This window comes from Panthera uncia (assembly GCF_023721935.1).
Source record: "Panthera uncia isolate 11264 chromosome B3 unlocalized genomic scaffold, Puncia_PCG_1.0 HiC_scaffold_1, whole genome shotgun sequence".
In the NCBI taxonomy this organism is placed as follows: domain Eukaryota; kingdom Metazoa; phylum Chordata; class Mammalia; order Carnivora; family Felidae; genus Panthera; species Panthera uncia.
The window spans coordinates 92,129,592-92,143,756 of NW_026057582.1; the positions used below are offsets into that span (position 1 = coordinate 92,129,592).

At 40.1% G+C, this 14,165-nt stretch overlaps 1 protein-coding gene and 1 long non-coding RNA gene across 3 annotated transcripts in view; one reads left to right on the top strand and one right to left on the bottom strand.

The window, feature by feature from the left end:
- Positions 1-1,959: 1,959 nt before the first annotated feature.
- LOC125908859 (uncharacterized) lies at positions 1,960-10,422 on the bottom strand. Its single transcript, XR_007453452.1, has 3 exons — positions 10,298-10,422; positions 7,995-8,111; positions 1,960-2,432 (listed from the first exon to the last, which is right to left on the bottom strand). It is a non-coding gene; the product is annotated as an uncharacterized LOC125908859 (long non-coding RNA).
- AP4E1 (adaptor related protein complex 4 subunit epsilon 1) overlaps positions 9,664-14,165 on the top strand; it is a 62,076-nt gene continuing 57,574 nt past the window's right edge. The window contains exons 1-2 of one of the 2 annotated variants that reach the window (XM_049611673.1): positions 9,664-9,920; positions 12,523-12,594. In XM_049611673.1, the coding sequence (XP_049467630.1) occupies positions 9,771-9,920; positions 12,523-12,594 (222 nt within the window). In that variant the 5' untranslated portion in view covers positions 9,664-9,770. The remainder of the gene's footprint in view (positions 9,921-12,522; positions 12,595-14,165) is intronic. The other variant, XM_049611671.1, reaches the window with a different exon arrangement.

Below are 14,165 nucleotides of genomic sequence, written 5' to 3' on the forward strand. Positions count from 1 at the left end.
CAGTTTTATTGATGTTTTGTTTTCTTTGCTGTGCAGAAGGTTTTTATTTTGATGAAGTAAGAAGTTGCTAGTAAGAAGTTGCTACTATTGATGTAAAAAATGTTGCTGCCTGTGTTCTCTATGATTTTAATGGTTTCAGGTCTCATATTTAGGTATTTAATCCATTTTGAGCTTATTTTTGTGTATGATGTAAGAAAGTGATCCAGTTTCATTCTTTTGCATGTTGCTGTCCAGTTTTTCCCAACACCATTTGTTGAAGAGACTGTCTTTTTCCCATTGGATGTTCTTTTCCACTTTGTTGAAGATTAACTGACCATGTAGTTGTAGGTTCATTTCTGGGTTTTCTATTCGGTTCCATTGACCTATGTGCCTATTTTTGTGTCAGTACCCTACTGTTTTGATCACTACGGCTTTGTAATATAACTTGAAGTTGGGATTTGAGGCCTCCAGGAAAGCTGGACATATTAGATAAAATTCTGTAGGAAATCTTGTTTCTGATTTCTACCCCTAGTGATAGTTGTTGCTGTTTTTTTCTTTGTTTGTTTAGCGCCTTGCCTGGACTAAACCTATGGATGTCTCCCTCACCTTGTGTGCTCATGATATCTCTGGATTTTTAGGGGTCATCCTGGATCTGCACAGCTTGGTGGTCAGGCAAGGATTGATCAGAGGTTGTGCTCAAACCACAGAGTCAGTAAGACTTCCATTCCTTGCTATTCGATACGTGTGTGGTTTGGAGAGAACTTTCACATTTTAGGCAGTTTTCACATCTGCCTGACTTTTACTTTCCAACAGGCCTTGTGTCTACTTGGTGCGTACACGCAGCCTCGGGTTGGCCAGTGATGGATGGAGAGCCACTATCTAGGACTGTCTATTTCCTGATCTCTTTTTTAAATTATTGGCTAGTCTTTGATCCATTGCTTACCCTAGTCAGGACTGTAGCCTCAGGTTGGCAGATGCCACTGGATTTTTCACATTTGTCTCCAAATTAAATGAGTTCCCTCCAGCAAGGAAGGTGTAAGTTTTCATGACTTGCTCCACCCGGATAGATCACAGTACCAATCAAACTTACTGGGCAGAGGGGCCTGGAGGAGTAGCCTCAGGGAAAAACAACCTAGAACCCTCCATTCTTATCTGATGTGTGGTACTTTTTAATGAATTGATACTTTTCAATTTGTTGTGTGCTTCTGAGTGATTTCTAAAACACTGGAATGGATATTTTTGATAATTTTGCTGTATACTTGTTTTCCATAGAGAGGATTTGCTTATCTCCTTTCTTCATCATGTGAGAAGTCCTGCCCTGAAATCCATTTTTATGTTACATAAAATTGTGTTTATCAAGCAGTTATCTATAAGATGCTAGATTGTTGTTTGCTAAAAAATCTGTTTCATATTTTACAAATGTTTGGGAAATGTTGAGTTAAATAAAATTAAATAGGATTCTTTATTATAGGACTTCACAGGGTCATGAATATGCCAAGATACCTTGCACATCTCTAAGAGCAGGGCTGTGGAGTAGAGTACAAGTATGCAGCATTTTCCAATTAATTTAGCCACAGAATATCTTTTACGATGAGTATCTATTAATAAGTTAAGAAACAATGGTAAATTCTGGGACAAATGAACTGTTTAGACTTTAAGAGATGGTCATCAATGGGTACTTCTTTATATTCCCACAGATCATTGTCAGTAGTGGGGAACAAATAACCAGATGTTCTCCCAGCACCCTTTTCTCCTAATAAATCTTTCTCTGGTCCTGCTTTAATCCCTGACACTTTCAGCTTCCATTAGTTCTATCTCTGAGGCAAACCCACTTATTTTATTTAATTTTTAAAAAATTTTTTATGTTTATTTTTTTATGTTGAAAGAGAGAGACAGACAGCAAGCAGGGGAAGGGCAGAGAGAGAGAGGGGGAGAGAGATAATTCCAAGCAGGCTCTGCACTGCTAGCAGAGAGCCCTATGTGGAACTCAAGCCCACGAACAGTGAGATCATGACCTGAGCCGAAACCAACAGTTGGATGCCTAACCAACTGAGCTACTCAGGCAGCCCCAAACCCACTTAATCTACCCTGGCAGAGAAGGTTCAGTTGGGACCTGAATGGACCTCTGAGTTCCTAGTACCTTGCTTCTTTCCTAAAATGGTTTTAATTTTCCTTATGATTATAAAATTAATGTTATCATTTTAAAAAATTCAGTAAATAGCACAAAGTATGAAGAAAAACATACAGAGTAATCATAATTTGACCATCCTAGGCAATCACCTTTAACATTTAGGTATTTATGTGTTCAGATATTTTTCTATGTTTACCCTTCCCTCCCACACACTCTTCATTTATGAAATGTAAAATGAGTGCTTACTAAGTGTCAGGCATTGTGCCAGGTGCTGGGCAAATGGCAGTGAACACTTGATCCTTGGTCTCAAGAAGCATTCAGTCTAGTGAGGGAGAAAGACACTAAGTAAATCTGGTAAATAATTTCATATTTACAAATTGTGATAAATGTGAGATTGATATGTATTTTGGCAAAGACAGACTCAAGCCACATACACATGTTTTATAACCTGTTTTCTTCACTCATATCAATCTTTCCATGACAACAAATATAGATTCTGTGCTAGAATCAAGAATAAGAAAAACATGCTCCTATTCCTGAGGGTTTGGTTCTAACAGAGGAGAGAGACATATAAATAGATCATTTCAATTCAATTTTAGTAGAGGTTGTATAAACATGGAGCAGGGAAGGCTTCATGGGGAAGGTGACTGCATGAGTTCTGTTTTAAAGGAAAAATATAAATTTTCTAGTTAAGAGCAGAAGGATATTCTAGGCAGTCAGCATGTGCAAAAACAAAGGGGTTAAAAGTGTGGCATATTCAGGGAACTGTTGGCTGCTTGATATCGCTAAAACAAAAAATGCTAACCTGAGCCTAGTAGGAGAAAAGGCTAGAGAGGTGGGCAATGAGAAAGCTATCAAGGCCTACATCCCCCTGGTAAGGAGTTTGCATTTTATCCATCAGACTAGTCTGAACTGAGAAAAACATGATCAGATTTCTGAGATAGAAAGCTCTCTCTAAAGGGTTGGCTGAAAGGAAAGGAAATCGGTGATAGTGGGTGATTAATTAGAAGAGTTTTATAATAATCCAGGACAGAAATGGTGGCAGGGGAAATGGAGCAAATGGGGGTGAATTAACCATGTTATTAGGGGTAAATGGAGGCAATTTAGCTAGAGTGGGAAATCAGAATTATTGGGAGGGCTGACAAGGGCTTTTCAGGGAAAACAATGCCAAATGTTAAACTCAAGAGCAAAGGGATGAAGAAAGCTAAATGGAGTTTAGAAGTTGGGGTTGGGAATAGGGTACATGCCTGGGAACCTAGGGGAGAGTCTCGTACAGGTGAGATCCTTGGAGGCAAGGATATTTGTGTGTCCTTGTAACTCCCCTTTCATGTGGTTCCCAGGCTCATTCCCAGGACAGCATGACAACCTTGCAGTAAGTGAGCATGAACAACTGTTGTTTGTCTTGAATAGTGTCATCAAATGAAGGCAGAAATTTTTGGGAAAATGTTACCCGAAAGAATGATTCCCTAGAGATACATCTTGAGAAGAAGTGGGTTGAATTCTCTGTGGGTATGGGGTGGAATCTAAGGCTTTTAAAGTGAAAGCTAATATTTATATATCAAATATTTCTGAAGAAATAGATGGTATCAGTTGTTTCTAGGGAAGGGAAGGGGGCAGCTGGGGGATGGGAGGGGCAAAAGATTTTGCTCAGCATAACGTTTTGTACATTTTGAGCTTTGAATGGAGGGAATTTAATGTCTATTAAAAATAAAAGTTTTTTTAAATTTTTTTTTAACGTTTATTTATTTTTGAGACAGAGAGAGACAGAGCATGAACGGGGGCGGGGTGGGGGGCAGAGAGAGAGGGAGACACAGAATCGGAAGCAGGCTCCAGGCTCCGAGCCATCAGCCCAGAGCCTGACATGGGGCTTGAACTCACGGACCGCGAGACCGTGACCTGAGTCGAAGTCCGACGCTTAACCGACTGAGCCACCCAGGCGCCCCCCTTTTTTTTTTTTTTTTTTGAAATTTTTTTTTCAAAATAAAAGTTTTTAAAAAGGAAGCTGAAGAAACGCAGAAGAAAAAATTTTATTACCCCTTCAAAAAACAAAAAACCACCACATTTATTACCCTTTCACACATCTCCATATATTTCCAGGTGAGATAGTCCTGCTTGGAAAGTTTGTGGTGGGGCTGCTGATATTCTTGTGAGGCATAAGCTAGTTTGCCCCACTGCAGTCTTAGGACCACTGTACCTCCTTAAAATGTACTGAGTCACCTCCCGGCCCTATTTTCAGCTCAATGACAGCCACCTTCCTCCCTGACTAAAAGGAGAGACAGAGGAAATCCAGTTCTAGAGGGTTTAATTTAATAGGTTCGGTCCCTGTCATTCTGAGTGAAATTACCTGGGACAGAGGTAGAGATAGGAAAAGGAGAAAGAGCCCATATTTACAGAAAAAATGGACAGTCTAAAATTACATGTTTAAAAGAGAACATCCATACCCCTTTCATTTCATGGCAGGACTTGGAGCCAGGGTCTCAGAGTAGGAAGCCACAGGCGACCTCTTCACTGTGAATGCCATGAAAGTATGGGGAACATGCTCCAAGCTCAAAGTCCGTATTTAGGGCTGCAATTTCAGTTCTACCTCTAGGGTTGTGTGACTTTGGCCAAGTGGCTTCCACAGCCTAAGTATCAGTATCCTTTTCTGTAATATTAGGTGATTGGATGTGTGGATGACATCCAAAGTTTCTTCCAATTCCCACATCATATAATTCTAAATCTTAAGTCCTGCTATATACTTCTACAGCTTTTCCTAACAGGAATTTCACTTCCAGGCTTTTGATGTTTGTTTCTCACCTCTGTTGTAAATTTTTAGCTTTGCAAGGTGGAACCTAGAGAAGGAATGGTAGGAATTGGTGGGGATTCAATGATCTTTGTGCCTGGGTCACACACTGGATAGAAAGCTCTGGAAGTTGCTCCAGCAACTTTTCCTTCAGAATCCGGTCAGTAGGAGATAATTTTGTCTTTTTATCAAATTTTCTCTTTTCTAAGGATTCTTCTGTCTTCTTCTCTTACAACCATTCATCCTACCCCTAAACTCTTTTGCTGTTCATTGGCCTACACTCCTATATCAATTGATGCGACTGAATAATAAATATAATAATTACTTCAGAAATAATTGAGTACCTACCATGTACTAGGGAGTTTTCAAAATTTTTTATCTTAGGACCTCTTAACATGCTTGAAAGTTGTCAAGGACCTCCAAAAGCTTTTGTTTATATGGGTTATATCTATAGATATTTACTAAATTAAAAGGTAAAACAAAATTTTAAGCTATTAGTTTTAGCAAAAAATGGACCCATTATATGTTAAAAACATTTTTTTAAGAATGACAAACATCTATATATTCAAAACAACAACAACAACAAAAATTAGTGACAGGAGTGGCACTGTTTCACAATTTTGCAAATCTCTTTACTGTCAGGCTTAACATAAAACAGCTGGATTCTCATGCCGGGTTCTTTATTTAATCTGTTGTTTCAGGGTTTGTATTCATTTCCTGGGGCTGTTCTAATAAATTACCACAAATCCAGTTGCTCAAAACAACAGAAATGTAATTCTTTTACAGTTCTGGAGCCAGAAATTCAACATCAGTTTCACTGGACCGAAATTAAGGTGTGGGCAGGGAAGTGCTCCCTCTGGAGGCTCTAGAGGAAAATTCTCTCCTTGCCTCTGGCAGATGCTGGTGGTTGCTAGCATTCCTTAATTTATGGCTGCTTCTTTCCAATCTCTTCCCCTATCTTTGCTTCAACTGCTCTTTTGTATGTGCTGGAATTATAATCTCCCTGTGCTTCTCTCTGATAAGACATTTGTGAAGGCATTTAGGCCTCACTGGGATAATCCAGGGTAATCTCTTTATCTCAAGATCTTTAACCTAATCATGCCTGCACACGTTTCACTATATAACATTTACCAGTTCTGAGGATTAGGATGTGGATGTATTCTTGGGAGCGACTGTCAGCCTACAACAGGTTGTTATTTTGTTTGATGTTTATGAAGAAAATCTGGTCTCACACAAATATGCGGCTTGGGGAAAAAAGAGTATTAAATTTGTTTTTTAATTTTAATTTTATTTTAGACAGAGTACATGAGAGGGGGAGAGAAACAAAAGGGGGGAGAGAGAGAGAGAGGGAGAGAGAGGGAGAGAGAGGGAGGGAGGGAGAGAGAGAGAGAGAGAGAGAGAGAGAGAGAGAGAGTGACACTCTCAAGTAGGCTCCACGCTCAGTGTAGAGCCCAACACAGGGCTTGATCCTACAACTCTGGCATTGTGACCTGAGCCGAAATCAAGAGCCAGATGCTCAACCGACTGAGCCACCCATGTGCCCCAAAAGAGAGTTTTTTAATAGCCTTTTCAAATAATTGTGGATATTATTCTTTAGCACAACACCAAAACTCAACAAGAAGTAGTTTCTTAAAGGTTTGTTACAATTGTGGAATTTGAAAACATATCAGTGAACTTTTCTCACTGGGCTACATTAAAATCATTGGGATATATGCACTTTAAATGGGTTCATAATTTTATAACATCACGCATTGATCATTTGGAAGATATTGGTTGAGTTAAACAGATCTTCCAAATCTTAACACATTTAATTATACATGATCAAAAAATAACATTCATTAATATCACCACCAATCTTATCAGAACAGTTCTTGCATATTGGGAAATTAACAAACTCCTGGTACAGAAACACAGTTTTGAAAATTCTAATTTTCAGGTGAAAGCTTGAATTTTATCAGTGGCAAAAAATTCCGTTATTTTCTTTGAACTTACAGACTTGCTGTTCATTTGCAAGAAAACCATTGTTTGTCAGTACATGAGGAAAAGTGGCTGGTTCAGCTTTCAAGTCAAATAAGTGCGCAAGTGCTTTTCCTTGAGAAACTGTGGCTGTGCATCAGAACTGTTTTATGTGCACTTCTAATTTTGTCACACACAATACACACACACACACACACACATATTTTAGAGAGAGAGAGCGAGGATGCAAGTGAGTGAGGGGCAGAGAGGGAAGGAGAGAGAGAATTGGGACTCACCCGAGGCTCCTGTTTTTACCCGAAGCGGGGCTGGAGCTCACGAGAAGTGGAGCATGAGCTCACCCAAATGTCACATACAATATTTAAAAGAAATGTACTGAAAGGTTGAGCTTTAATAAAATTAAGAACTCTTACTGCTTCATTAAAGATAGTCTGAGGTAAACTGGCTGCCCCTCGTCCCCCATTGTGAGCATGTGGTGGTGAAGAGGACAATTTGGAGCCTCTGCCTTGATTTGCACCAAGGCGCCAGCAGTTTTGCCCAGTACTATTTTTATACTATTAGTGCAAATATCAGCACAGTTGTTCCAGGATAAACTATGAGATTTTAAAAATGAGTCAATGCTCTATTTTAGCACCACTTCTGTTTGCTGCTAAGCATTCATATAAAAGATCTTCAAGTGTTAGTTGGTGCTGACACTGGATATATACACGCAAAGCAGTAAGTCTAGCTACATCTATAATTCTATCATTTTTGCCCATCTGAAAGGCACTGCCATTCTGCAGATGAGATGTTACCTCAGTCTTGATGTCTGCAGCTCAAGTTCTAATTTGGTGAGCTACTGCATTTTTGCAAAGTAGCTTGGCCATGATTTCTTTGACTGATTTTTCACCTAGCAGGCATTTCCTCAGTAATGTACAGGCTTTCTTAGTTTCTCAGTTACTACATGCACCTTTTCAGCCAATGCAATACGATAATTTAACCTGTAAGATGCGTCAGGGGGTTTTTCATTTCTGGTTTGAAAAGTGGTAACAAAAACTCCTGGGCTTTTAAAGAGCCTACCATGTTTGAAATATTCAATTTTGCCTTTTCTTTTCTTATTTACAGTTTCACCCAGATTCTTCCCTTTACCTGAGTCAGAGAATGCTTTGATATTGATGTCAGTATCATCTTTTTCAGCATCTTTAGATGTGGGAAGGTTGAAAAAGCAAGTCTTCTAATCTCCCTTTTGTAAGCCAATGAGAGAACCTAAAGTAAAAAAAGGGTATAAACAAAATTTTAATTTAGAATATTAAATTTTCAAAGAATAAGTTTTAAATAAAATTTAAACATTTAGAGTATTTTTCAATAAATTAAAAACTATTGCAAAAAAAGTCTCCAAAATGAACTTTTTTTTTTTTTTTTTTTTTTTTTTTTTTTTTTTTTTTTGAGATAGAGAGCAGGGAGGAGGGGCAGAGGGAGAGAATCTTAATTAGGCGCCCCACTCAGAGCAGAGCCTGACATGGGGTTTCAACCCACTATCCTGGGATCATGACCTGAGCCAAAAATCAAGAGTCTGGTGCTCAACCAACTGAGCCACCTAGGCTCCCTGACAAAATAAACTTTTTTTGTGTGTTTCCACATAGGTACAAGGACAATTTAGGGTTTTCAAAAAGCCATTTATAGGACGATTGATGAGGTTACAGAAATTAAGTATAAAGGACGATAGCTTGTAAGAACACACTGGATGCTCTAAGGACAAACTGAGTTAATCTCTGAAAACGCACATATTTATACCCTACACCTTAGAAGATTCTAGAAAACAGAGGAGTACTCAAGCACACATTTCACCAGTCAACAGAGCTTTTAAGTCAACTATCCTCTTAAAAACTTCTCTGTATACTCCCTAGAGGATGAGAGCTAAAACATAAAACAACTTTTAAATAATATTGGGCATATAGTTTGACTTCGTGGATCTCTTGTAAGGGGGTCAGAGACCCTCAGAAGACACCAGAGCACATTTTGAGAACCACCGTACTAGATTGTGCTCTAGGTAGAAACTGGGGTAACGTCAATAGCTAAAATACCCGCTCCATGCGGAGATATTTATGTAGTAAGAACCGTGATGAGTTGTCAAATGAAAATGAACGGAAGGTTGTGACAGGGTAGGGCAGGAACACTCATCCTTGTCTGTCCGGCCAGGGGAGGCCGCTCCAGGAGAGAGACCCTCCAGCTGGGACTGCGGAGTTGGACTCGGTCGGAGGCGGGGGTGGCCGCGCGACCACTTGCCCTCCCTGGCTGTCTCCCCACATCCGCGGTGAAGAGGGGTGAAAGGGAAGCGGCAGTGACCGCGAGACCCCGGCGGAAGCAATGCGCAGGACAGTGGCCCGTCATTCGACACCACCAGCACTGTCAGGGCCGGGGCCCGCGCCGTCCCGCCGCTCGGGCTGCGGTGCAGGGAGGTGGGCCTACTGCCCGCGGTCCCGCAGAGGGGGAGCGCAGGCCGAATGGGGGAAAGGAATGTGCACCTCCCGACGCGGTCTCGCGCGGCGGGGAGGCAGCTAAAGGGAAAAGGGAGACCTTGCAGGATGAAGCTTGAGGGGGACCAGCCCCAGCGGCTACCTCAAGAGGACCCAGGGGTGAGACCCCGGGGTTGCCATCGAAACCGGACCATCCGGTCCTTCAATTCCTCCCCTGGACGTCACTCTCCTCGCGCAAGTTGGGAGAGCCGCTTCTCCCAGCGGACTGTCGCGCCCTCTGGCGGCCTCAGTCGGGAACGACACTGTACTTGTCCATTCTGGACGCGAATAAAGATTTCTTTTTCAAACAAACAGGAAGTATCTACGGAGGCCGGGCTGGAGGCTGGGTAGGGGCCGGGCATGAAGCCGGGCGGCAACCAGATCGCGGCTGGTGGCGGCGGCGGCGGCGATGAGCGACATAGTGGAGAAGACGCTGACGGCGCTGCCGGGACTCTTCTTGCAGAACCAGTCGGTTGGCGGGCCAGCGGGAGTCAAGGCGTCCTTCTCCTCGCGGCTGGGCAACCTCGTCCGCGGCATCACCGCGCTAACCTCCAAGCACGTACGTACTTGCCGGGCCGGGAGGTCGGGGGAGCCGGGGGAGGCCCCGGCACTGGGAGGCCCTAGTCGGGCGGGAGCCCTCAGGGCTGGCCCTCCGGCCGGGCTTATGGACTGCTGTGTCAGTCCGTCCCTGCGTCTGTCTAGAAGCGTGGTTTTCCTTCCGGGACTGACAGCGGGGAGGCCGAGTTTCCACAGTGGATCCTCACACTGAGTCATTATTACCTGGAGCAGATCTCTTTAATCTTTGAGACTCCATGTGTTTCCCGAACGTTGAAGTGGAAAAGTACCAATACGTATTTCATAGGTTGTTTCGAGAATTAAATGAGACATCAAGCGAGTGAAAATACCAAGTACGATGGAAGTGTCAACATTATTTACCTTCTACAAAGTTTCTTTACAGGTTCTTTCCTCCAGTTATTTCAACTGCTGGACGTCACACTCCGGAACAGCCCTGCCATCTGAACCGGTCGTTGAATATTTTTGGGGAGCTTGAGGTTCTTAGATTAGACCTACGGGGTGGGCAGAGAAAAAGCATAATTCTCTCTCAGTGTCAAATTTATTGTCTCAGCCTCAGTTGGGCTTTGAAAATGAGCAGTTATAATAGAAGGTATTAAGTTTCCACAGACTTTTGGTAGTCGAACGGATTGTGTTAGATACGGATTGCAAGTTTCAAGGAATTTATATATTTAAAAAAGATTGTGTATTATGCCGTAATTTGTTCAAAAGATATTTGTGGGAGAGGTTATGTGTTAGACATTGAGGAAAAAGAGTAAAACAGATTTTCTTTTCCCCAAGGAATTGATCATTCATTTGGGGCTTAAGATAAATAGAAATAAGGGGTGCCTGGGTGGCTCAGTTGGTTAAGCATCAGACAGCCTGGAGCCTGCTTGGGATTCTCTCTCTCCCTCTCTCTCTGCCCCTCCCTCACTCTTGCGCACGCTTGTGTGCTTGCGCGTGCGTGCTCTATCTCTCTCAAAATAAATTTAAAAAATTAAAAAAAAGACAAGTATAAGCAATATACAATGACGTATAAGTGCTGGGGGAGAGGAAATGACGAAGACAGAAAGATTTTATTCAAAGCGCTCTGAGGATTTAAAACATTCTGTTTAAACCGAACTAGATGATACTCTACTGGATGCTGTATTTCTGCTTCACATTCAGAAATCATTATTTATGGACTTATTATTGTTTTAACATGTTGTCTTTTACTAATTTCTGTGAGATTCTGAGTGAAATCTAAAAAAATATTTTTGGTCTTTTAAAAAATATTTTATTTTTTAAAGTTTATTTATTTATTTTGAAAGAGAGAGAGCACATGAGTGGGAGAGGGGAGAGACAGAGAGGGAGAAAGAGAATCCCAAACAGGCTCTGTGCTTTGCACGGAGCCTGACGTGGGGCTCGATTTCATGAACTAACTGAGATCATGACCTGAGGCAAAATCAAGAGTTGGACGCTTAACCAGCTGAGTCACCCAAGCACCCCTATTTTTGGTCTTAAATTGCAGTTTGAAACTGTTCATAAGCACTAAGGGCAAACTGAGTTAATCTCAAGCTTAAGTTAATCTCTTAATGTGGCAGTACTTCACTAGTAGTTCTTGATTAACCACCTAATGGATATCTACTAATTCATTGTGTGATTTAAAGTTAGTGGTATATTAGCCAGAAATGGGGCTGATACTCAAGTGTGCTAAGGAGATGAAATACAGTGCAGACAGTAGAAATGATCACATTGGTGCATTTATTGTGTGTGTGAGAGACAGAGATGGGAAGTGAGGGAAAGGATGTGAGGAATAAGGAGAAAAGAATAGGGAAGGATATTTTAGGGGAAAAAAACCGATTTCTGTTTCTGCATTCTTGCCCTATTTCTCGATTCTATGAAGACTGACTTTTATTTACTAAGATTATTTATTTATTTATTTATTTATTTATTTATTTTAAACATTTTTTTTTTCTTATTTTAGACAGAGAGTGAGTGAGCAGGGGAAGGGGGTAGAGGGAGAGAGAGAGCATCTTAAGCAGGCTCCAAGCTCAGCATGGAGCCTGACATGGGGCTTGATCCCATGACCCTGAGACCATGACCTGAGCTGAAATCAAGAGTTGGACACTCAACTGAGTGAGTCACCCAGGTGCCCCAAGATTTTTAATTTTTAAGTTATCTCTACACTCAGCGTGGGGCTCGAACTCAGAACTCCAAGATCAAGAGTCGCATGCTCCACTGACTGAGCCACCCAGGCACCCCAAGACTTTTTACTTTTAAAGGGAAGGCGTGAGAACCTTATCCTGGGCCAGTACATGAACATTTTCTTTTATTCTTTCTCTCTAACTTTAATTCAAACCAAACCAAACCAAACTTTTTTTGCTAAACTGTCCTTAAGGAGACAGTAATTAAGTGAAGGAAAGAGAGATGGTGGATTATTCTTTCTAGGAATGATTCCAAGGTTTGGAGAAATGCCTGTAGGCAAATTTTAAGCACATGTAATTGTACTTTAACATAATGTTTATTTTTTAGTGCAAGTATTATAAATTATATTTTTCCTTTAAAAAAATATTGTTACAGTTTAAAAAGCCAGTTATTCATGCATTTAAATACTTTCACTTTTTCAGGAGGAAGAGAAACTAATCCAGCAGGAACTGAGTAATCTGAAAGCAACTGTTTCTGCTCCTACTACAACACTGGTAAGTTTGCATAGTCGGTACCAGCACATTTTATATTTGAAACCTGGTCCACTGTGGACCCTATCGTGGCATCTCATTGGTAAGTTGCTAAAATGTAATTTATCATAGTCACAATCGGTTATGGGATGGTAGCAAGTCAGACATTAGCTTGAACTTTTTATTATTGACTGTCTGTACCTGAGTAAGACTTGCTTGACGGATGCCAGTTCAATGCCAACATGATGGTAATTACATAAATGTGGCAATACTCATGGACCCCAGTACTGATCTTAATGTGTTAATGTTGTACACTGAGAAAAGGTTACCATATATCATTTAAAGTAATATTTTCAGTCCTTAGTTGGTATATTATAGATCTCTTATTTTACTACTATACATCTTGGAATATAGGTGAACAAAGTAGAAAAATGGCTTTCTTGCTATGAAACAGTATATTGCATGACAGCTAAATCAGATTCCAGTCTTTTTTAAAACTTCAGTTCCATATGCTTTGATTTTTCAAACAGCATTCATTCAGCAGCTAGTAATGAGTAGCCCCTATATTCAGGTCTCTGTCCCTACATAGATTAAGACCTAATAGGTTTTTTTTTGTTTTGTTTTGTTTTCTTTTAATTTTCATGCGGTTTCATATAATGAGATTTTTTCCAGGTAACATTATTCAGCAAATATTTAGTGAGTGCTTTCTGTGTGTAAGTCACTGTGGGAGTATCCTTCTCTTCTAATAAAAATATTGTGGTGATATTTTGCATGAACACATGATCACGTACATGAATAACACTTTAAAGTCTAAGAGAATGTATGTATTTCCTTTTATGATCATGGTAATATGTGGACAAATGAAACTCAAAGCACATTAATCTGATGTATTTATGTGTGTAAATGTATATATGTGGGTGTATAGATCTTTATGTGTGTATATGTAAGAAGTCATTGTGATTTTTATTCATGATACTTGTTAGTAAACGTTAAGCAGGAACGGTTTCTCTCCTTTTACTTAGTTTGATTTCCATTTTCTGTAATTGGCACACCTCGTATGCACAAAAATAAGATAAATAGGTAGAAGTTAGGGAGCCAGACTTTTGAAGGAAGACTTTATAATAATTATGGCCGTCCAGCTCTGGGCATGTTTTGTAGTCTGTCTCTGAGATGCTCTGTGTAGAGAAATTGTGAAAAAAAAAAAAAAATTCTTTATTGAGGAATGGATTTTCTTCTCCAAAACTAAGAGAATAATAAGGTATGCAATACAATTTTAATTAAATAGAGCTCATGATGACCTTTGAAAGACTGTGAAATAAAATGTTACAAAACCAGGGATGATACTTATGGATTAGATGAACACTTCTGCTCCTAATTGATGTGGAAGCCTTTGAAAGGAACTTACAGTATCTTTTAAGCTTATTTTTTCAGTGTTTAGTAGTCTTAATACACTAATAAATTTGACTTTTATTACTTAAACACAAGTGACCTGAATTAAATCTTATTCTCCAAGGATTTTCCCATGGTTTCTTTTAAAACTCTTCATTAAAAATAAAATAAAATAAAATAAAATAAAATAAAATAAAATAAAATAA